Below are 23178 nucleotides of genomic sequence, written 5' to 3'. Positions count from 1 at the left end.
TAGAGAATACAGCAATTATCAAATATGATCAATACTCACATCTAAGTACCTCTCTGCATATTTGCTGAATGATTTGCTTGGACATCTCCCTTCCCTGTGGAGATGTGACATGATTGATGGCATCATGCAAAAATGTCTCAATCAATTCATACAAACGGCATAGACATTGTTGGATCAATTATGATGATTGTTGATAAATGAGCAGTTGAATGTGAGATCATGAATGGTGGTGAGTGTACTGGTGGGTTACATACAGGTTTACCCTCTAGTCCAGGTGGCCCAGGAGGCCCAACGTCACCGCTCTGTCCTCGAGGCCCAGACGGGCCTGTCTGCCCTGATATTCCTGGCTGGCCTTGGTGACCTCCCAGTCCCCTCTGACCGGGGTCTCCTGTTGTCCCTTTCTGGCATGCACAAGAGCATAGTATAAGTACACACAATGCTATACTCTAGATGAGGACGAATGCTTGGCTATTCAGGGCTACAGCAACTTACAGAAGTCAATGACAGACTTACCCCCCCTTTTTGTCCCGATGAGCCATTAGAGCCCTATCAATCAAAGTAATGATGGCTGATTAGTAATGTTGCTTAATTACAATTAAATTCACAACTCAATTTGAGAGTTGTTCCCATACTACCACATTTCCAATCCAATTCCACTACATGAGTGTATTACAACATATTCAGTGCTAGTCTACAATATGAAATTAATACATTGTGACAAGGAAAATATTCTTAGTTATGAAATATATACACTACCGGTCAAAAGTTTTAGAACACCTACTCATTCAAGGGTTTTCTTTATTTGTACTATTTTCTAAATTGTAGAATAATAGTGAAGACATGAAAACTATGAAATAACACATATAACACAAAATATATTTTATATTTGAGATTCTTCAAATAGCCACCCTTTGCCTTGATGAAAGCTTTGCACACTCTTGGCATTCTCTAAACCAGATTCACCTGGAATTCTTTTACAACAGTCTTGAAGGAGTTCCCACATATGCTGAGCACTTGCTGGCTGCTTTTCTTTCACTCTGCGGTCCAACTCTTCCCAAACCGTCTCGATTTGGTTGAGGTTGGGGGATTGTGGAGGCCAGGTCATCTGACTCAGCACTCCATCACTCTCCTTCTTGGTAACACAGCCTGGAAGTGTGTTTTGGGTCATTGTCCTGTTGAAAACAAATGATAGTGGGACTAAGTGCAAACCAGATGGGATAGCGTATCGCTGCAGAATTATGTAGTAGCCATGCTGGTTAAGTGTGCCTTGAATTCTAAGTAAATCACAGACAGTGTCACCAGCAAAGCACCCCCACACCATAACACCTCCTCCTCCATGCTTTACAGTGGGAAATACACATGTGGAGATCATCCGTTCACTCACACGCGTCTCACAAAGACAGCGGTTAGAACCAAAAATATCCAATTTGGACTCCAGACAAAAGGACAAATTTCCACCGGTCTAATGTCCACTGCCCGTGTTTCTTGGCCCAAGCAAGTCTCTTCTTCTTATTGGTGTCCTTTAGTAGTGGTTTCGTTGCAGCAATTCGACCATGAAGGCCTGATTCACACAATCTCCTCTGAACAGTTGATGTTGAGATGTGTTTGTTACTTCAACTCTGAAGCATTTATTTGGGCAGCAATTTCTGAGGCTGGTAACTCTAATGAACTTATCCTCTGCAGCAGAGGTAACTCTGGGTCTTCCATTCCTGTAGCGGTCTTCATGAGAGCTAGTTTCATCATAGCAACTGATGGTTTTTGCGACTGCCCTTGAAGAAACTTTCAAACTTCTTGAAATGTTCCGTGTTAACTGACCTTCATGTCTTAAAGTAATGATAGACTGTCATTTCTCTTTGCTTATTTGAGATGTTCTTTCCATAATATGGACTTGGTCTTTTACCAAATAGGGCAATCTTCTGTATACCCCCCTACCTTGTCACAACACAACTGATTGGTTCAAACGCATTAAGGACAGAAATTCCAAAAATTAACTTTTAAAGAACAAGCACCTGTTACTATAAATGCATTCCAGGTGACTACCTCATGAAGCTGGTTGAGAGAATGCCAAGAGTGTGCAAAGCTGTCATCAAGGCAAAGGTTGGCTATCTGAAGAATCTCAAATATAAAATATATTTTGATTTGATTAACACTTTTTTGCTTACTACATGATTCCATGTGTGTTATTTCATAGTTTTGATGTCTTCACTAATATTCTACAATGTAGAAAATAGTTTTAAAAAATAAAGAAAAACCCTTGAATGAGTAAGTGTTCTAAAACTTTTGACCTGTAGTGTAGGCTATGGAAGAATCCCTAATGTGGTTAGAACAGTTTCAGAAATCATAGCATTTGCAAGCATTAAGTACTGTGTAACTGGGCTTCCGAGGCAACTGGCCAATCAACTGTCCAATTTGATAAAATACTTTTATATTAAAGCCATAATTCAATCATTGATATATGGTGCAATTGGAAAGAATTCAGACCCCTTGACTTTTTCCACATTTTGTTATGTTACAGCCGTATACTAAAATGGACAAAATTATTATTTTTCCTCATCAAACTACACAAAATACCCCATAACGACAAAGCAAAATTGGGTTTTTAGTATTTACGTAAGTATTCATGGCCCTTTGTTATGTGACTCCAAATTGAGCTCAGGTGCATCCTGTTTCCATTGATCATCCTTGAGATGTTTCTACAACTTGGAGTCCGCCTGTGGTAAATTCAATTGATTGTACATGATTTGGAAAGCACACGCCTATTTATATAAGGTCCTACAGTTGACAGTGCATGTCAGAGCAAAAACCAAACCATGAGGTTGAAGGAACTGTTCGTAGAGCTCCAAGACAGGATTGTGTCGAGGCACGGATCTAGGGAAGGGTACCCCAAAAATTCCTGCAGCATTGAAGGTTGCCAAGAACACAGTGGCCTACATCATTCTTAAATGGAAGAAGTTTAGAACCACCAAGGCTCTTCCTAGAGCTGGCCGCCCAGCCAAACTGAACAATCGGGCCTTGGAGAAGGGCCTTGGTCAGGGAGATGACCAAGAACCCGATGGTCACTCTGACAGAGTTCCTCTGAGGAGATGGGAGAATCTTCCAGAAGGACAACCATCTCTGCAGCACTCCACCAATCAGGTCTTTATGGTAGTGTGGCCAGACTGAAGCCACTCCTCAGTAAAAGGCACATGACAACACGCTTGGAGTTTGCCAAAAGGCACCTAAAGGACTCTCAGACCATGGGAAACAAGACTCTCTGGTCTGATGAAACCATCATTGAACTCTTTAGCCTGAATGACAAGTGTCACGTCTGGAGGAAACCTGGCACCATCCCTACGGTGAAGCATGGTGGTGGCAGCATCATGCTGTGGGGATGTTCTTCAGCGGCAGGGATTGGGAGACTAGTTAGGATCGAGGGAAAGATGAACAGAGCAAAGTACAGAGAGCTGAAAACCTGCTCCAGAGCACTCAGGACCACAGACTGGGGCGAAAGTTTACCTTCCAACAGGACAACGACCCTAAGCACACAGCAAAGACAATGCAGGAGTGGCTTCAGGACATGTCTGAATGTCCTTCAGTGACCCAGCCAGAGCCCAGACTTGAACCCGATCGAACATCTCTGGACAGACCTGAAAATAGCTGTTCAGCGACTCTCCCCTTCCAACATGACTAAGCTTGAGAGGATCTGCAGAGAAGAATGGGAGAAACTCCCCAAATACAGGTGTGCCAAGCTTGTAGCATCATACCCAAGAAGACTCGAGGCTGTAACTGCTGCCAAAGGTGCTTCAATAAAGTACTGAGTAAAGGGTCGGAAAACTTATGTAAATGTGATATTTCAGTTTTTGTTTTTTTATACATTTGCAAGCATTTCGAAAAACCTGCCTTTGCTTTGTCATTATGGGATATTAAGTATAGAATGATGAGGGGGAAAAACAATTTAATCCATTTTAGAATAAGGCTGTAACATAACAAAATGTGGAAAAAGCCAAGGGGTCTGAATACTTTCCAAATGCACTGTAATCATAGGAAGTGCAACTTACATGATTACCTGGAATCCCCATATCTCCCTTTTCACCTCTTAATCCCTGTAGAGAAAATTCAACTAGCAATTATGGTGTTTGTGATTAAATGTAAGGTCTTCAGTAATCAAGTCATTGTCCTTCAGAACAGTTTTAAAATTTCCAGTCATGATTTTAGAATGAGATTTTAAGGAAAGATTGTTGCTACAGTTGAAGTCAGAAGTTTACATGCACTTAGTCTGGAGTCATTAAAACTCGTTTTTCAACCACTCCACAAAATTCTTGTTAACAAACTATAGTTCTGGCAAGTCGGTTAGGACATCTACTTTGTGCATGACAAGTAATTTTCCCAACAATTGTTAACAGACAGATTATTTCACTTATAATTCACTGTATCACGATTCCAACAGCTTGGAAAATTCCAGAAAATGATGTCAAGCTTCTGATAGGATAATTGACATAATTTGAGTCAATTGGAGGTGTACCTGTGGTTGTATTTCAAGGCTTACCTTCAAACTCAGTGCCTCTTTGCTTGACATCATGAGAAAATCTAAAGAAATTAGCCAAGCCCTCAGAAAACGTTTTGTAGACCTCCACAAGTCTGGTTAATCCTTGGGAGCAATTCCCAAACACCTGAAGGTGCCACGTTCATCTGTACAAACAATAGTACGCAAGTATAAACACGATGGGACCACGCAGTCGTCATACCGCTCAGGAAGGAGACGCGTTCTGTCTCCTAGAGATGAAAGTACTTTGGTGCGAAAAGTGCAAATAAATCCCAGAACAACAGCAAAGGACCTTGTGAAGATGCTGGAGGAAACAGGTACAAAAGTATCTATATCCACAGTAAAACAAACCCTATATCGACATAACCTGAAAGGCCGCTCAGCAAGGAAAAAGCCACTGCTCCAAAACCGCCATAGAAAAGCCAGACTACGGTTTGCAACTGCACATGCAGACAAAGATCGTACTTTTTGGAGAAATGTCCTCTGGTCTGATGAAACAAAAATAGAACTGTTTGGCCATAATGACCATCGTTATGTTTGGAGGTAAATGGGGGAGGCTTGCAAGCCAAAGAACACCAACCCAACCGTGAAGCACGGGGGTGGCAGCATCATGTTGTGGGGGTGCTTTGCTGCAGGAGTGCCTGGTGCACATCACAAAATAGATGGTATCATGAGGGGGGGAAATTATGTGGATATTTTGAAGCAACGTCTCAAGACATCAGTCAGGAAGTTAAAGCTTGGTCGCTAATGGGTCTTCCAAATGGACCCCAAGCATACTTCCAAAGTTGTGGCAAAATGGCTTAAGGATAACAGAGTCAAGGTATTGGAGTGGCCATCACAAAGCCCTGACCTCAATCCTATGGAAAATGTGTGGGCAGAACTGAAAAAGTGTGTGCGAGCAAGGAGGCCTACAAACCTGACTCAGTTACACCAGCTCTGTCAGTAGGAATGGGCCAAAATTCACCCAAATTATTGTGGGAAGCTTGTGGAAGGCTACCCAAAACGTTTGACCCAAGTTAAACAATTTAAAGGCAATGCTACCAAATAATAATTGAGTGTATGTAAACTTCTGACCCACTGGGAATGTGATGAAAGAAATAAAAGCTGAAATAAATAATTCTCTCTACTCTTATTCTGACATTTCACATTCTTAAAATAAAGTGGTGATCCTAACTGACCTAAGACAGGGAATTTGTACAAGGATTAAATGTCAGGAATTGTGAAAAGCTGAGTTTAAATGTATTTGACTAAGGTGTATGTAAACTTCCGACTTCAACTGTATGTCCATGACAGTCAGTTTAATGGATATTTTACATCCAGAGACTCAGTCCAAGTGACTTCTTAACCACAGTCCTGTGGTGACATTGTCATTTGACTCGGTATGCTTCCTAGTTTTTCCCACAAAGATCATAGCTGTCCCTGTTGAATTATGAATTAAGAGGTTGTTCAACATGATTCCACTTTGGCTAAATGAAAGCAACCACATTTGGAAGGAGGTAGTGAACCGAGCATCCGATTACACCCCAAGTCTTTTGTAAATGGAAAATGTAGCAACCTCTATGTTTTCCCAAGCAATCTCTGGTCCATAAGTAAATTTACATTTTCAATATGTTCTACAGGTTACAGTATGTTCACTTTCATTCTTTGCTGTATACCATTATTTGTTCTCTTGGTCTGAGCAACATCGCAAAATGCAATCAAACTGAATACTTGAAATGTCTGGAACATGAGGACAGACGCTCCATCTAAAGCCTCAGGTGTTGCTCATGGGTTTGAAATATCATCAGGTGTTACATAAGAAAACCCTAATCAAATGTTATGAATACCTCCCCTCCTCGTTCACCTGGATCTCCCCTTTTTCCCTGGTGAGATAGAAACGACACCGCAATCACATGTTATTCTTATGGGCAGTAGGAGAATATAGAGTTACGATTACCAATGTTTCAACTTCAATACCCACATACTGCACCACATCCATGACACATGCTATGGATATGACAGATGACAGTATGTTCAACATTATACAAGCCTCTTGTAGTGTTTCACTCGTTTTTTCAGATATTTTGTAGTAAGATTGCAACTTGTCCTGAAGTGGTAGAAATGAAATGAAAGGCAAACTGAAAAGTACTGTTTATGATATTTCTGAAATGGTAAACTATTGTCTCAAAAAATGTCTGAAACAGTTCCTGTAAACAATACTGTTTATAGATCAATTATGTATTTTACTGCATTCGATTAACCCTCACCTGTAAATTGCAGTCCTTGGGGTAATTTATTTATTTCATCCCATGAAAGACTTGCTTGTTTGCTGTAGTATAAATTAATATTCTTCATTGAAGTTAATGGAGGTAAATCTGGAAACACAGCTCACCATAAAGTAGGTTTCTGGCTCCTAATTCTTAATCAAAATGCAACGTCAGTATTTTTCCTCTCTCATTAAATAAACAAAATGTGATTGGGATGGCAACACTGAAAACATTTGCAGAAAACATTCCTAATGCTCAATCGTACACTGCGTCTCAGAAGAAGAAAACATTTATATCAATTTCAAAAGGATGTGAGATCCTCTTTGAACAGAACATTTAGTGAAAATGACTATAATTGCTAATTTCAATAATTCCAGTAATTGCTAAATAAGCCTACACACAGGTAAATCCCTATCAAACTTTCAAGACAGTATTTTCCCAGCAGTTAAGAGTGATTTTGTAGGAGCCTGTAAATACCTTAGGTCCTGTCAAGCCTGGCATTCCTGGGTGTCCTGGCTGACCTGCTATTCCAGGGTCACCTGACATGCCCTGGAATAACATTCCTTCAATCAAGCATCATACTGTACATAGTAAGAACATATGGTGAGAACATGGTAAGGACACTTCGTCTTTTAGACGTTCTGTAGCTTACATCATACTGTAAACAGTTCTAAATTATGTCATGTATCACCTTTACTGTCTATTTACATTTACAATAGGCATAATCAACAGATATGAAATGTTAAATGTTGACCTCTGGTCCTGAAACCCCTGGTTGACCTGGTAGTCCACTTTCACCTTTGTTGCCCTATATTTGAAAAAATGTGATTAATTAAAGGCGGAATTCTATAGTAAGACATAGCACACAATCCACAGTAGATACTCATATGGAAATACAATTCTGATTTTAAATCATAAAATACTGCTGTGGGAAAAAATAAAAGCTCATAATCAGCATTAGAGTTTTAGGCGACAATTGATTTTTCTTAACAAATGTGTTCCAATAACTGCTGTCTGAAACGAATCCATGAATATGAAAACACTGCTCATGTCCATAAACTACTATTTCACCCCTGTGCCATTAACTAATACACATTGGCTCTCGTTAATGCGAGATCAGCTAATAAAAAGTGACTGGGCGACAGAGAGCCGGAGACCAGAGAAACAGACCGCTTTTGATTTCCATCCCAAAATTCCACTGACGAAGGCAATAGTAGCACTGTAGGCTTGGACCACCACTTCATTTGGCATCACTAGTATCGCCATGGCACCGCTCTAAACAACATACTTGCTAGAAGTTATATCCATGTAGAAAATGCTAACCCAAGCTAGGGTTGCACAATTCCAGGAACTTTCAATAAATTCCTTAGTTTTCTAGAAATCCTGGTTGGAATATTTCAACCCTAACCCAAGCAAAACTATATGTATCAACATTAACACGGAGGAACTCATTTCACACACCAATAGACAAGGGACTGATATTCACAGTGCAACTATAAAATCCTGCCTTGTAAGGACAGATGAGGTAATGCAGCCGGCAGCATTTGGGATTTTATAACACTGCTCAGCAGTATTTGGGATTTCATACTAATACTCAATATCATTCAGGGTTTTACAGTTGCTCTGTGTGATCATCACTGCCTCTAGTGGTGGTGTTGCAACACTGCATGTCTGGGGAGTACATTCCCTGACACAGTACCAGTAAGGTAGGGTCACAACACTCAAATTGCTCCACACATACTGTACCTTCATTGGTTCACAACATTTCAATGCTAATGGTGTAATAAAGGTATGTGTTTGAGCAATTGAGTGTGCAGATCTTTACTATTGCTATTTACTATTGAGATTTTCTCAGCCTAGCACCCCATGAAAGTACATTTGACTATTTCTGCAAATAGTATTCACATGGACATTGGGCAAAATACAATTGACATCATCCCCAAACCCTTTCGGTGATGATGTCAATTGTATTTTGCCCAATGTCCATGTGAATGTCCATGTGAATACTAGCATGTTAAATTTCACAGCATTACTGTTACCGTAGGTCCAGGTCGCCCTGATGATCCAGGTTCACCAGGAAAGCCATTATCACCCTAAAGAAGAAAAACAATAAAACAACATCAATTTAAATATCCCCCGTATCTCTAAACATTTGTTGTCATTGAGTAAGTGTGAAAATGACTTAGCACTATGTCAATACATATTTAAGACACATACTACTGTAAGTGTGATCCTGAATACATTTGGACAACGTTAAACTATCTATTGACTGCAGCCAACTTACAGATGTTCCAGTTGAACCTTTGGCACCTTTCAGTCCTGACCAACCAGCTTCACCCTGTAATTATAATGATAGAATTAATAACATATGCAGTACCTTTTTATATTGTAATTTTGTGCAAAGGTTTGCCAATTTTGAAAAAGAGTATATAAGAACCACTTTCTTCATTGATTACATGTGTTTTCTTTCTACATGTCACATGACAGCTTCATTAAAAATAATTTATGCATTTCAATATCAAAACTCAAACCATAGTTTATAAAAGTCTGATGTTATGGGAAAAAAAGATTGAGTCCCCATACTATTAAAAATGTTCTTCTTTGTGCGCTTGGCTGAAGTATTTTCAAATTTCAGTAATCCCAAAATAATTTGTGCATTTTCCAAAAGCCTTTAAAAACACTTAATTATCTTCCTATTTATTTTAGTCTATACTTTACAACGATGCATGTAAACTGTGGTTGAACACAGCATAATGTTCATTCATAGTTTTAGACATAGAACAAGGGAATGTACAATAAAGAAGCACAATAACATAGCCTTTCTTACAAGCACAAAATGTTTGCTAATGTATAAACTTGCTGGAAAGAAGATTGTGACTTTGAATCTATACGTTTTTATTTAAAACACCATAATATCAATTTAATGGACAGTATAGGCATGTCCTGATATGAGCAGACCTTTATGATAATAACAGGAGCTCACCTTAGTTCCACTCTGGCCTACGTTTCCAGGCATGCCAGGCAAACCCTGGAAACAAAGACAGAGCAAATTAGGGTTAAGAGCATTGCTGATTTTTCACCTTGGGCATTTGAACCAGCAACCTTTCGGTTACGGGCTCTAACCACTAGGCTACCTGCCGCCCTTACTCTATATGACAGCACACAATGTCACATTTTACTTACCATGATATTAGCCTATACATTACAATTGTATTCAATGCATTTGTATTCAATACAGTATATAGATGAAAGGCAGACAGTTAAGAGTTTCCTCCCACTATAATGTAGCTAACATACATGGTTCACAGATGTATGGTTTTGTTTTCTATCTTCTGAGAGTCTGGATTAATCACATATAAAATGTCTTTCCACTGAGCTTCGCTTGCTCTATCAGCCAGCCGGTTTAATGGCTTCCACAGGATGTTGTTAAAACAAATGCAAATACAGCCCTAATGCAGAGAACAGTGGTACTATATACTGTATCATTGGGTATCACAATGAATGGACAGGAAGATAGCGTCTTAAAACCTCATTGTATTTATAATGCATCAGAGAGATTATTATACCAATCTATATAATATACAGTATGTGTGTGTTAACCCTTTGTTTATCTCTTCATAAAATGCTGATTGATTTTATATGAATTTTTTATTTCACCTTTATTTAACCAGGTAGGCTAGTTGAGAACAAGTTCTCATTTACAACTGCGACCTGGCCAAGATAAAGCATAGCAGTGTGAACAGACAACACAGAGTTACACATGGAGTAAACAATAAACAAGTCAATAACACAGTACAACATTTTTAAAAACAAAATGTTAAAAAATCTATATACATTGTGTGCAAAAGGCATGAGGAGGTAGGTGAATAATTACAATTTAGCAGATTAACACTGGAGTGATAAATGATCAGATGGTCATGTGCAGGTAGAGATACTGGTGTGCAAAAGAGCAGAAAAGTAAGTAAATAAAAACAGTATGGGGATGAGGTAGGTAAATTGGGTGGGCTATTTACCGATGGACTATGTACAGCTGCAGCGATCGGTTAGCTGCTCAGATAGCAGATGTTTAAAGCTGGTGAGGGAGATAAAAGTCTCCAACTTCAACGATTTTTGCAATTCGTTCCAGTCACAGGCAGCAGAGAACTGGAAGGAAAGGCGGCCAAATTAGGTGTTGGCTTTAGGGATGATCAGTGAGATACACCTGCTGGAGCGCGTGCTACGGGTGGGTGTTGCCATCGTGACTAGTGAACTGAGATAAGGCGGAGTTTTACCTAGCATGGACTTGTAGATGACCTGGGGCCAGTGGGTCTCGTGACAAATATGTAGCGAGGGCCAGCCGACTAGAGCATACAGGTAGGTCACTGGTTGACTCCTAAACAAGCTGGTTGACTCCTAAACAAGCTGGTTGACTCCTAAACAAGATAAACCTAATAGTACAAATAGATTTGTTGTCCAAGAAATACACTACGTTGAGAGGAATCATAAAGTTTGTATAGAGAAAATACATGTTTATGTTTACCTATATGTGTTCTCTGCTCACAATAGTTTTCACTTGGATATAATCAGTCATTTGAACATGGAAAATGAAACTTGGACACTTTCAGAGTCATTAGGACATAAAGTCTCATACCTCAAAGCTAATAAAAAAGCCACTGTATATACAGTAGATGGTTTTAAATTAATAGTGACAGTCCCAAAAATACTTTAGACAAGTTACTACTAATTGATATCAATAATAGGTGTTTCAAATACTTGAGGATAAGTTCCAGGAAGTGGAATGGATGCATTCCAGTTCCATGCAAGCTTACCCACTTTATCTGACCACTCAGTGTAACAAATCTGGAGTTTATAATAAGAAGCATGTGTGTAGTGAACAAATATGCCATGTTTATGGAAATATTAAACAAGGCCTACTACATTTAGTGATACCCAATATCCCTGATAATTCACTGTGGTCTAACCCTGGTGCAAGATGAGGCCAAAGACAAAATATTGTGTACAGGCCAAGGTCAGTTGATACGTCATCTTTAAGTAGTCCCAGAGACGACTAGGTCTCCTTTTTCAAGTATGATCTACGTATGTTCATAGCTGCATGCATATTATCTGTTGAAAACATGTCCTCCTTTTCAAAGATTTTAAACAGACATCTTTCACACTTCAAACAAAGAATAACTTCAAAGGCTACATGAATATGGGTGACGTAACACGTTCTTACGTAGTTGGTGTATTGGCGGAAAATGAAGAATAACCAACAATGTCACATCCCAAGCAGGGATTGAGAAGCATTTTACATTTATTAATAAACATTGAGTGACGCTCTAGAATTTCCCAGAAATCTATTACATTTTAGTAATTTAGCAGATGCTCTTATCCAGAGCAACTTACAGTATTGAGTACATACATTTTCATACTGATCCCCCCCATAACCCTGGCGTTGCAAGCACAATGCCCCACCAACTGAGCTACATGACACTACATACCTGTCTGTTCCCCTTTAAGTGATTATGTCATTCATCCCTGATCTTCCTTGCCAATAGTATGTACTTCTCCATCAGTCTCAACACTGGTAGTCTCCTTGTTTTTTTTGTTGCCAATTTCTAAATAACTACCATCTTGAAAAAATCATGCTTTCCTAGATGTTTCTCTGTGTGAAGGTGCCAGGACCGGGCCTTGGAAAATGTTTGCTGTTTTTTTACCACATCCTCTTCAGACTTTATGCTCCTCTGTTCTTCCTAAAATGCTTCCCTTTCTTGCCTTTGATGTTCATGTGGTAGACTAACTACTATATAAACAATGTTACTTGTCCATATCACGACATGCAACACTGTACCACAACTTTCTTATTCCTAAGATGTTTTTCATGTAGCTAGCATGCCAAAGTGGTCAAAATTCACACATTTTACTACCTCAGTGGTAATCCCCCTAAGACCCCTAAGACTTTCATTATCAAACACACAACCATCAAAACATTATGTTAGCCAAATTCTGCATATTCCGTTATACCTCACAGCATAATCTGATCTTCCGGTCTTGCACTCTAAAAGCCATCCCACTGGGCACACAGTAGTTGAATCAACCAACGTGGAAAAGATGCTGAATTGACGTCTGTTCCCAGTGGGATAGATCTATGTTTGGCAGTTGAGCGTGGCAATATTTGTTGTTCATGGACTAATGGGAAAAGTGCCTAATGTTTGTGAATGTACAGTTGAGTCAATAAACAGTTTAGAATTGTTGAGCATATCCAACAAAACTACCTTGAAATGGCTCTTTAGTAATTTTTCATGATAAACTGTGGCAGATGTTTGGCAAATGACAGAGACTATATCTTGAGGGGATTGTAAAAGAACATGGAAACATGTTGCAAAATAACTCCTCAAGAATCCTCAGACGCTGCAAACATATTAAAAGTTGTTCCCTAGAGCATGCTATTGATCAAATCACGAGAAATTACATCACTTATTAAAGATCAGGACAATTAGCCACATCAGTTAAGACAATAAAAATCGATTGATGTGTCATATAAGACAGGGAATCAGATGAGCCAAAAGCTAATGTATGTGTAAAACAGCAAAGACGTTCTTGGAATAGGCTAAGTAGTACATCATGGTCAACTATGGTAGGTGACACGTATTCTTGGATCACTGATGGAGTATGGAGAAGATAAGTGTTATTCTATGAACAGGTTGTAAATGACTCATGGCTCATTGAAGGTGATAACGACATATTGGCACAAAGCATTCCATATAGTATTTTCTTCCAATGGAATTATATTTATTTGCCGATCTATGAAAGTGTCCAAGAACAGCCTTTGTTCCTTTCTCTTTACTTTGTTACATTGTGTTCTACTCATTTGAAATTTGACTGCAAAGAACTCTAGCTAGGACAGTGGATCTGGGCCGATTCCGGCTGAGAGTCGGGGCACTCGGCTGAGAGTCAGACTCGGCCTGACGTCATGTGGCCCGAGTCTGGGCCGCCTTCGGCACTATTACTTATGGCTAGAATGCGGGATTGAGCTCGGGCTGATTCCGGTGTGAGTTATCTGGCCCAAATGTATTACTTGGGGCTCGGGTCGATTGTGGCTACTCTCTGGCAGATGATTACACGGGCTGCTTTATATAATTAACACTTCAATATTAATTTCTTTTTCCATATTTTCTCATTGTTTCTGTGATCCAAAAATGTAATTAACATTCCAATTAAATTCTTGAAGAGTCTTTTCTGTTTAAGTAGTATTTTTGTATTTTGATACTTTGTACAAGGCAATTGATCAGAATTCAAAACTTTGTGGATGGGGCCTCCCGAGTGAAACAGCGGTCTAACTGCGTTGCTACAGATGCTGGTTCGATTCCCGTCTGTGTCGCAGCCGGCCATGACCGGGAGACCCATGAGGCGACGCACAATTGGCCCAGTGTCGTCCGGGTTAGGGGAGGGTTTGGCCGGCCGGGAGGTCCTTGTCCCATCGCGCTGTGGCTACTCCTGTGGCGATCCGAGCGCATGCACGCTGACACAGTCGACAGATGTATGGCGTTTCCTCCAACACGTTGGTGCGGCTGGCTTCCGGGTAAAGCGTGCATTGTGTCAAGAAGCAGTGCGGTTTGGCAGGGTTGTGTTTCGGGGGACGAATGGCTCTTGACTTTCGCCTCCCGAGGTCGTACGGGAGTTGTAGCGATGGGACAAGACTGCAACTGCCAATTGGATATGTCTTTCATTTTGGATACATTTATTTACATTTACAGTGCCTTGCGAAAGTATTCGGCCCCCTTGAACTTTGCGACCTTTTGCCACATTTCAGGCTTCAAACATAAAGATATAAAACTGTATTTTTTTGTGAAGAATCAACAACAAGTGGGACACAATCATGAAGTGGAACGACATTTATTGGATATTTCAAACTTTTTTAACAAATCAAAAACTGAAAAATTGGGCGTGCAAAATTATTCAGCCCCTATACTTTCAGTGCAGCAAACTCTCTCCAGAAGTTCAGTGAGGATCTCTGAATGATCCAATGTTGACCTAAATGACAAATGATGATAAATACAATCCACCTGTGTGTAATCAAGTCTCCGTATAAATGCACCTGCACTGTGATAGTCTCAGAGGTCCGTTAAAAGCGCAGAGAGCATCATGAAGAACAAGGAACACACCAGGCAGGTCCGAGATACTGTTGTGAAGAAGTTTAAAGCCGGATTTGGATACAAAAAGATTTCCCAAGCTTTAAACATCCCAAGGAGCACTGTGCAAGCGATAATATTGAAATGGAGGGAGTATCAGACCACCGCAAATCTACCAAGACCTGGCCGTCCCTCTAAACTTTCAGCTCATACAAGGAGAAGACTGATCAGAGATGCAGCCAAGAGGCCCATGATCACTCTGGATGAACTGCAGAGATCTACAGCTGAGGTGGGAGACTCTGTCCATAGGACAACAATCAGTCGTATATTGCACAAATCTGGCCTTTATGGAAGAGTGGCAAGAAGAAAGCCATTTCTTAAAGATATCCATAAAAAGTGTTGTTTAAAGTTTGCCACAAGCCACCTGGGAGACACACCAAACATGTGGAAGAAGGTGCTCTGGTCAGATGAAACCAAAATTGAACTTTTTGGCAACAATGCAAAATGTTATGTTTGGCGTAAAAGCAACACAGCTGAACACACCATGCCCACTGTCAAACATGGTGGTGGCAGCATCATGGTTTGGGCCTGCTTTTCTTCAGCAGGGACAGGGAAGATGGTTAAAATTGATGGGAAGATGGATGGAGCCAAATACAGGACCATTCTGGAAGAAAACCTGATGGAGTCTGCAAAAGACCTGAGACTGGGACGGAGATTTGTCTTCCAACAAGACAATGATCCAAAACATAAAGCAAAATCTACAATGGAATGGTTAAAAAATAAACATATCCAGGTGTTAGAATGGCCAAGTCAAAGTCCAGACCTGAATCCAATCGAGAATCTGTGGAAAGAACTGAAAACTGCTGTTCACAAATGCTCTCCATCCAACCTCACTGAGCTCGAGCTGTTTTGCAAGGAGGAATGGGAAAAATGTTCAGTCTCTCGATGTGCAAAACTGATAGAGACATACCCCAAGTGACTTACAGCTGTAATCGCAGCAAAAGGTGGCGCTACAAAGTATTAACTTAAGGGGGCTGAATAATTTTGCACGCCCAATTTTTCAGTTTTTGATTTGTTAAAAAAGTTTGAAATATCCAATAAATGTCGTTCCACTTCATGATTGTGTCCCACTTGTTGTTGATTCTTCACAAAAAAATACAGTTTTATGTCTTTATGTTTGAAGCCTGAAATGTGGCAAAAGGTCGCAAAGTTCAAGGGGGCCGAATACTTTCGCAAGGCACTGTACATTGGGCCGTTTCTGGGGGGATTCTGGTAAGATGCCGGCAAAGTCGGCTGATATCCGGTAGACAGAAACGGCCCGATGTACTTGGACCGATTCTGTGCATTGATTCATTTTGATTCTGGGCCGAGTCTGACACCCGATTCCAATCCGATTCAATCAGTTCCGAGCCCCCGGAAGAGGGCCACTTCTGGGACGATTCCTCATTGCTATCTGGAAAATCAACATCCTTTCAATTCCAAACACTAAATATGCCCCGAAGGACCTTTAACACCGCATGAGCTACAGTATTCTGCTTGGTCAGCAAAATGCTGAAGTGCAGGTTTTGCTATACTGCATCCATCTGTTGGCTTTGGATAGTAGTTTTGGAGGGCCAATAGGAGGTGCTCATCCATCTAATCTAAAAACCCTCCAATGGCTCAATGTGGCATCTTTCAGATGCTCATGATCTTCGCTGGTTAATGAAAATACCATGAAACTTGTCTCAAGAGTAGGGGTGTTAACCCTGGTGTCCTGGCTACAATTCCTTTGGTCACCCAATACAGTATGTCCATAGCCACCTAATCTTCCACAGCATCCAACTGGATCACTCAACCCATTCCTCCTCCCATGCCATTAATGCCAATGTCATCAACACATCTGGGAAAATAATAATTCAATAAATACATTGAAAATAAATAGAAAATAATATACAATCACTTCTAAAGACACTAGCTTGAGGGGATTGCAGGCAGCTACAACTATTGTGTGGTTTAGTCCATAAAGACGCTCATTGGATGTTCTGGCAAACCAAATGGCTTACAGCCCTGTGGAGCAACTGACTCATTCTCAAACATTTTAGTTCCATCACTCAGCTTGTGTAGCCAAATCGGCAAAACTTCCCATTAATGGGGATGCCCTTGCGTAAAACTTTATTTTTCAGATTAAAAAAATGTCTGTCCCCAAATGACTAACATTTTTCCAATTAGCTGTGTTCCCAGCATCCCATAAAGTTATGTATTTCCATAATAGGGTTAATATCCTGGGATGAACTACAGGGGAACCACTCCAAATGTACAGTGCCTTGCGAAAGTATTCGGCCCCCTTGAACTTTGCGACCTTTTGCCACATTTCAGGCTTCAAACATAAAGATATAAAACTGTATTTTTTTGTGAAGAATCAACAACAAGTGGGACACAATCATGAAGTGGAACGATATTTATTGGATATTTCAAACTTTTTTAACAAATCAAAAACTGAAAAATTGGGCGTGCAAAATTATTCAGCCCCCTTAAGTTAATACTTTGTAGCGCCACCTTTTGCTGCGATTACAGCTGTAAGTCGCTTGGGGTATGTCTCTATCAGTTTTGCACATCGAGAGACTGACATTTTTTCCCATTCCTCCTTGCAAAACAGCTCGAGCTCAGTGAGGTTGGATGGAGAGCATTTGTGAACAGCAGTTTTCAGTTCTTTCCACAGATTCTCGATTGGATTCAGGTCTGGACTTTGACTTGGCCATTCTAACACCTGGATATGTTTATTTTTGAACCATTCCATTGTAGATTTTGCTTTATGTTTTGGATCATTGTCTTGTTGGAAGACAAATCTCCGTCACAGTCTCAGGTCTTTTGCAGACTCCATCAGGTTTTCTTCCAGAATGGTCCTGTATTTGGCTCCATCCATCTTCCCATCAATTTTAACCATCTTCCCTGTCCCTGCTGAAGAAAAGCAGGCCCAAACCATGATGCTGCCACCACCATGTTTGACAGTGGGCATGGTGTGTTCAGCTGTGTTGCTTTTACGCCAAACATAACGTTTTGCATTGTTGCCAAAAAGTTCAATTTTGGTTTCATCTGACCAGAGCACCTTCTTCCACATGTTTGGTGTGTCTCCCAGGTGGCTTGTGGCAAACTTTAAACAACACTTTTTATGGATATCTTTAAGAAATGGCTTTCTTCTTGCCACTCTTCCATAAAGGCCAGATTTGTGCAATATACGACTGATTGTTGTCCTATGGACAGAGTCTCCCACCTCAGCTGTAGATCTCTGCAGTTCATCCAGAGTGATCATGGGACTCTTGGCTGCATCTCTGATCAGTCTTCTCCTTCTATGAGCTGAAAGTTTAGAGGGACGGCCAGGTCTTGGTAGATTTGCAGTGGTCTGATACTCCTTCCATTTCAATATTATCGCTTGCACAGTGCTCCTTGGGATGTTTAAAGCTTGGGAAATATTTTTGTATCCAAATCCGGCTTTAAACTTCTTCACAACAGTATCTTGGACCTGCCTGGTGTGTTCCTTGTTCTTCATGATGCTCTCTGCGCTTTTAACGGACCTCTGAGACTATCACAGTGCAGGTGCATTTATACGGAGACTTGATTACACACAGGTGGATTGTATTTATCATCATTAGTCATTTAGGTCAACATTGGATCATTCAGAGATCCTCACTGAACTTCTGAAGAGAGTTTGCTACACTGAAAGTAAAGGGGCTGAATAATTTTGCACGCCCAGTTTTTCACTTTTTGATTTGTTAAAAAAGTTTGAAATATCCAATAAATGTCGTTCCACTTCATGATTGTGTCCCACTTGTTGTTGATTCTTCACAAAAAAATACAGTTTTATATCTTTATGTTTGAAGCCTGAAATGTGGCAAAAGGTCGCAAAGTTCAAGGGGGCCGAATACTTTCGCAAGGCACTGTACTAGCTGTCAGAAAAACTCTCATGTTCCATGGTGTCTGCTTTGATTCAAATAGCCCCAGATGACCAAGACTGTTTTGGATATCTCCTGCTAAAGTCAAGGAACTTGTTTTATTTGAGGGGGTGGGGGGGGCAATTCTGGAATTTTTCCTATTATAGAAACCCAAGCACAGAAGAAAATACACCATTTAGAGTGCATTGGAATGTAAAGTCTAAATAAGCAGTGGTGAAAGAAAGTATATAAGTGTTCATGACTTACAAGATGGCCCTCCCTTCCGTCTAGACCAGGTATGCCAGCTGCTCCAACTTCTCCCTATTGATTAAAATAATGCATAGAAATATCATAAACACAGACATCATGCCTAATATTTCAGTGTACCCATTACAGGTACAGCTCAAAAGAGATAGCAGCACTCAATCATGTATTTAGTCATTGGATATTGTCTCAACTATCTTTGATACATAACGTTAGCAGTAGATGAGGTATCAGTGTGTTTCTACAGGATTAGCTCTCCATTTATCCATGATGTCAAGCCATGATTTGCAACAAACTGCCAATCTCAAGACATTAGGAACATACATTGAATAACTACTTTTTTTAAAGGTGCTATATGTGAGAGAAAAAAATAAGAATATAAATCCAGGATTTATAACGCAGACACAACATCCTAAATGATGATGAACTGCTGTTAAGATAATGAAAACCATGTGTCAGAGAAACCTGGAAACATCAATGATGGCTAAGCTGAGAAGGAACAAGAAGAAACACTGGTGCTAACCCATTTACAGATCACAATGGTGCTGACCCATTTACAGATCACAATGGTGCTGAACCATTTACAGATCACAATGGTGCTGACCCATTTACAGATCACAATGGTGCTGACCCATTTACAGATCACAATGGTGCTGACCCATTTACAGATCACAATGGTGCTGACCCATTTACAGATCACAATGGTGTTGACCCATTTACAGATCACAATATGTGCTAACCCATTTATAGACCACAATGGTGCTAACCCGTGTATAGATCACAATGGTGCTAACCCATTTATAGATCTCACTGGTGCTAAGCCATTTAGAAATCACAATGGTGCTGACCCATTTACAGATCACAATGGTGCTGACCCATTTAGATCACAATGGTGCTGACCCATTTACAGATCACAATGGTGCTAACCCGTTTACAGATCACAATGTGTGCTAACCCATTTACAGATCACAATGGTTCTAACCCATTTACAGATCACAATGGTGCTAACCCATTTACAGATCACAATGGTGCTAACCCATTTACAGATCACAATGGTGCTAACCCATTTACAGATCACAATGGTGCTAACCCATTTACAGATCACAATGGTGCTAACCCATTTACAGATCACAATGATGCTAACCCATTTACAGATCACAATGGTGCTAACCCATTTACAGATCACAGTGGGGCTAACCCATTTACAGATCACAATGGTGCTAACCCATTTACAGATCACAATGGTGTTAACCCATTTACAGATCACAATATGTGCTAACCCATTTATAGACCACAATGGTGCTAACCCGTGAATATATCACAATGGTGCTAACCCATTTATAGATCTCAATGGTGCTGACCCATTTACAGATCACAATGGTGCTGACCCATTTACAGATCACAATGGTGCTGACCCATTTACAGATCACAATGGTGCTGACCCATTTACAGATCACAATGGTGCTAACCCATTTACAGATCACAATGGTGTTGACCCATTTACAGATCACAATATGTGCTAACCCATTTATAGACCACAATGGTGCTAACCCGTGTATAGATCACAATGGTGCTAACCCATTTATAGATCTCACTGGTGCTAACCCATTTACAGATCACAATGGTGCTAAGCCATTTAGAAATCACAATGGTGCTGACCCATTTACAGATCACAATGGTGCTGACCCATTTAGATCACAATGGTGCTGACCCATTTACAGATCACAATGGTGCTAACCCATTTACAGATCACAATGTGTGCTAACCCATTTACAGATCACAATGGTGCTAACCCATTTACAGATCACAATGATGCTAACCCATTTACAGATCACAATGGTGCTAACCCATTTACAGATCACAATGGGGCTAACCCATTTACATATCACAATGGTGCTAACCCATTTACAGATCACAATGGTGTTAACCCATTTACAGATCACAATATGTGCTAACCCATTTATAGACCACAATGGTGCTAACCCGTGAATATATCACAATGGTGCTAACCCATTTATAGATCTCAATGGTGCTGACCCATTTACAGATCACAATGGTGCTGACCCATTTACAGATCACAATGGTGCTGACCCATTTACAGATCACAATGGTGCTGACCCATTTACAGATCACAATGGTGCTGACCCATTTACAGATCACAATGTGTGCTAACCCATTTACAGATCACAATGTGTGCTAACCCATTTACAGATCACAATGGTGCTAACCCATTTACAGATCACAATGGTGCTAACCCATTTACAGATCACAATATGTGCTAACCCATTTATAGACCACAATGGTGCTAACCCGTGTATAGATCACAATGGTGCTAACCCATTTATAGATCTCACTGGTGTTAACCCATTTACAGATCACAATGGTGCTAAGCCATTTAGAAATCACAATGGTGCTGACCCATTTACAGATCACAATGGTGCTGACCCATTTACAGATCACAATGGTGCTAACCCATTTACAGATCACAATGTGTGCTAACCCATTTACAGATCACAATGGTGCTAACCCATTTACAGATCACAATGGTGCTAACCCATTTACAGATCACAATGGTGCTAACCCATTTACAGATCACAATGGTGCTAACCCATTTACAGATCACAATGATGCTAACCCATTTACAGATCACAATGGTGCTAACCCATTTACAGATCACAATGGGGCTAACCCATTTACATATCACAATGGTGCTAACCCATTTACAGATCACAATGGTGTTAACCCATTTACAGATCACAATATGTGCTAACCCATTTATAGATCACAATGGGGCTAACCCATTTACATATCACAATGGTGCTAACCCATTTATAGATCTCAATGGTGCTGACCCATTTACAGATCACAATGGTGCTGACCCATTTACAGATCACAATGGTGCTGACCCATTTACAGATCACAATGGTGCTGACCCATTTACAGATCACAATGGTGCTGACCCATTTACAGATCACAATGTGTGCTAACCCATTTACAGATCACAATGTGTGCTAACCCATTTACAGATCACAATGGTGCTAACCCATTTACAGATCACAATGGTGCTAACCCATTTACAGATCACAATATGTGCTAACCCATTTATAGACCACAATGGTGCTAACCCGTGTATAGATCACAATGGTGCTAACCCATTTATAGATCTCACTGGTGCTAACCCATTTATAGATCACAATGGTGCTAACCCATTTATAAATCACAATGGTGCTAACCCATTTATAGATCTCACTGGTGCTAACCCATTTACAGATCACAATGGTGCTAAGCCATTTATAAATCACAATGGTGCTAACCCATTTATAGATCACAATGGTGCTTACCCATTTATAAATCACAATGGTGCTAACCCATTTATAAATCACAATAGTGCTAACCCATTTATAAATCACAATAGTGCTAACCCATTTATAGATCACAATGGTGCTAACCCATTTACAGCTCACACTGGTGCTAACAGCAATAATAGATTTCCACTGTTGGGGAACTCCCAGACAATAACAGCAAATCCTTTGGGGGTCCAGTTCAGATCGACTATGCCAAGTCAACCTGATGGTCCATGTTTTCATACGTCAAACCCATCCCTCTGCAAGTTAACTTTTCTTTGATTAAATAAGACATCTCAGGCTTATCCCCACCCCCCAAAAAAACAAAAAATACAAAAACAACCTTGCACTTTTTTTTTAATTGAGTAAAAATGTACTTACTACGACTGTAACAATTGGTTGTCTCACCTAGCTATCTTAAGATTAATGTACTAACTATAAGTCTCTCTGGATAACAGCATTTGCTAAATTACTCAAAAGTAAATGTAAAATGATCAGTGACATAAAAACAAACCTTTTGACCGATTTGTCCTGGAAGTCCATTCTTTCCAACTCTTCCAGGTAAACCCTGAGTTGAAGAACGGGATAAAGAGATATTTTCAAACTTAAAGGCACATCAGCTCCTGGTTTGACACCAGAGTACCTATACGTACTGGTTCTCCCGGATGTCCTGCTGGCCCAGGGTGTCCCCTGCCTCCTTTTTCTCCCTGAAATCAGCAAATCATCAAGATTACCAATATTGAAAGGACCAATGAGGCCAATGTACTGAGTACATATGTCTAT

General features: G+C 40.2%; 1 protein-coding gene across 2 annotated transcripts in view; it reads right to left on the bottom strand.

The window, feature by feature from the left end:
• The window catches only part of LOC110502692 (collagen alpha-1(XXI) chain), an 82253-nt gene that overhangs the window by 4014 nt on the left and 55061 nt on the right, over positions 1-23178 (bottom strand). For both annotated transcript variants that reach the window (XM_036960413.1, XM_036960414.1), the window contains 13 exons: positions 23049-23102; positions 22910-22963; positions 19055-19108; positions 9752-9796; positions 9053-9106; positions 8808-8861; positions 7523-7576; positions 7246-7317; positions 6349-6384; positions 4038-4082; positions 514-546; positions 255-401; positions 40-94 (listed from right to left, as the gene is read on the bottom strand). In XM_036960413.1, coding sequence (XP_036816308.1) covers positions 40-94; positions 255-401; positions 514-546; positions 4038-4082; positions 6349-6384; positions 7246-7317; positions 7523-7576; positions 8808-8861; positions 9053-9106; positions 9752-9796; positions 19055-19108; positions 22910-22963; positions 23049-23102 — 757 coding nt within the window. The remainder of the gene's footprint in view (positions 1-39; positions 95-254; positions 402-513; positions 547-4037; positions 4083-6348; positions 6385-7245; positions 7318-7522; positions 7577-8807; positions 8862-9052; positions 9107-9751; positions 9797-19054; positions 19109-22909; positions 22964-23048; positions 23103-23178) is intronic.

This window comes from Oncorhynchus mykiss, chromosome 23, assembly GCF_013265735.2.
Source record: "Oncorhynchus mykiss isolate Arlee chromosome 23, USDA_OmykA_1.1, whole genome shotgun sequence".
Taxonomy (NCBI): Eukaryota; Metazoa; Chordata; class Actinopteri; order Salmoniformes; family Salmonidae; genus Oncorhynchus; species Oncorhynchus mykiss.
Note: the sequence above shows the minus strand (reverse complement) of the source record. Positions and strands in the feature narration are given on the sequence as shown.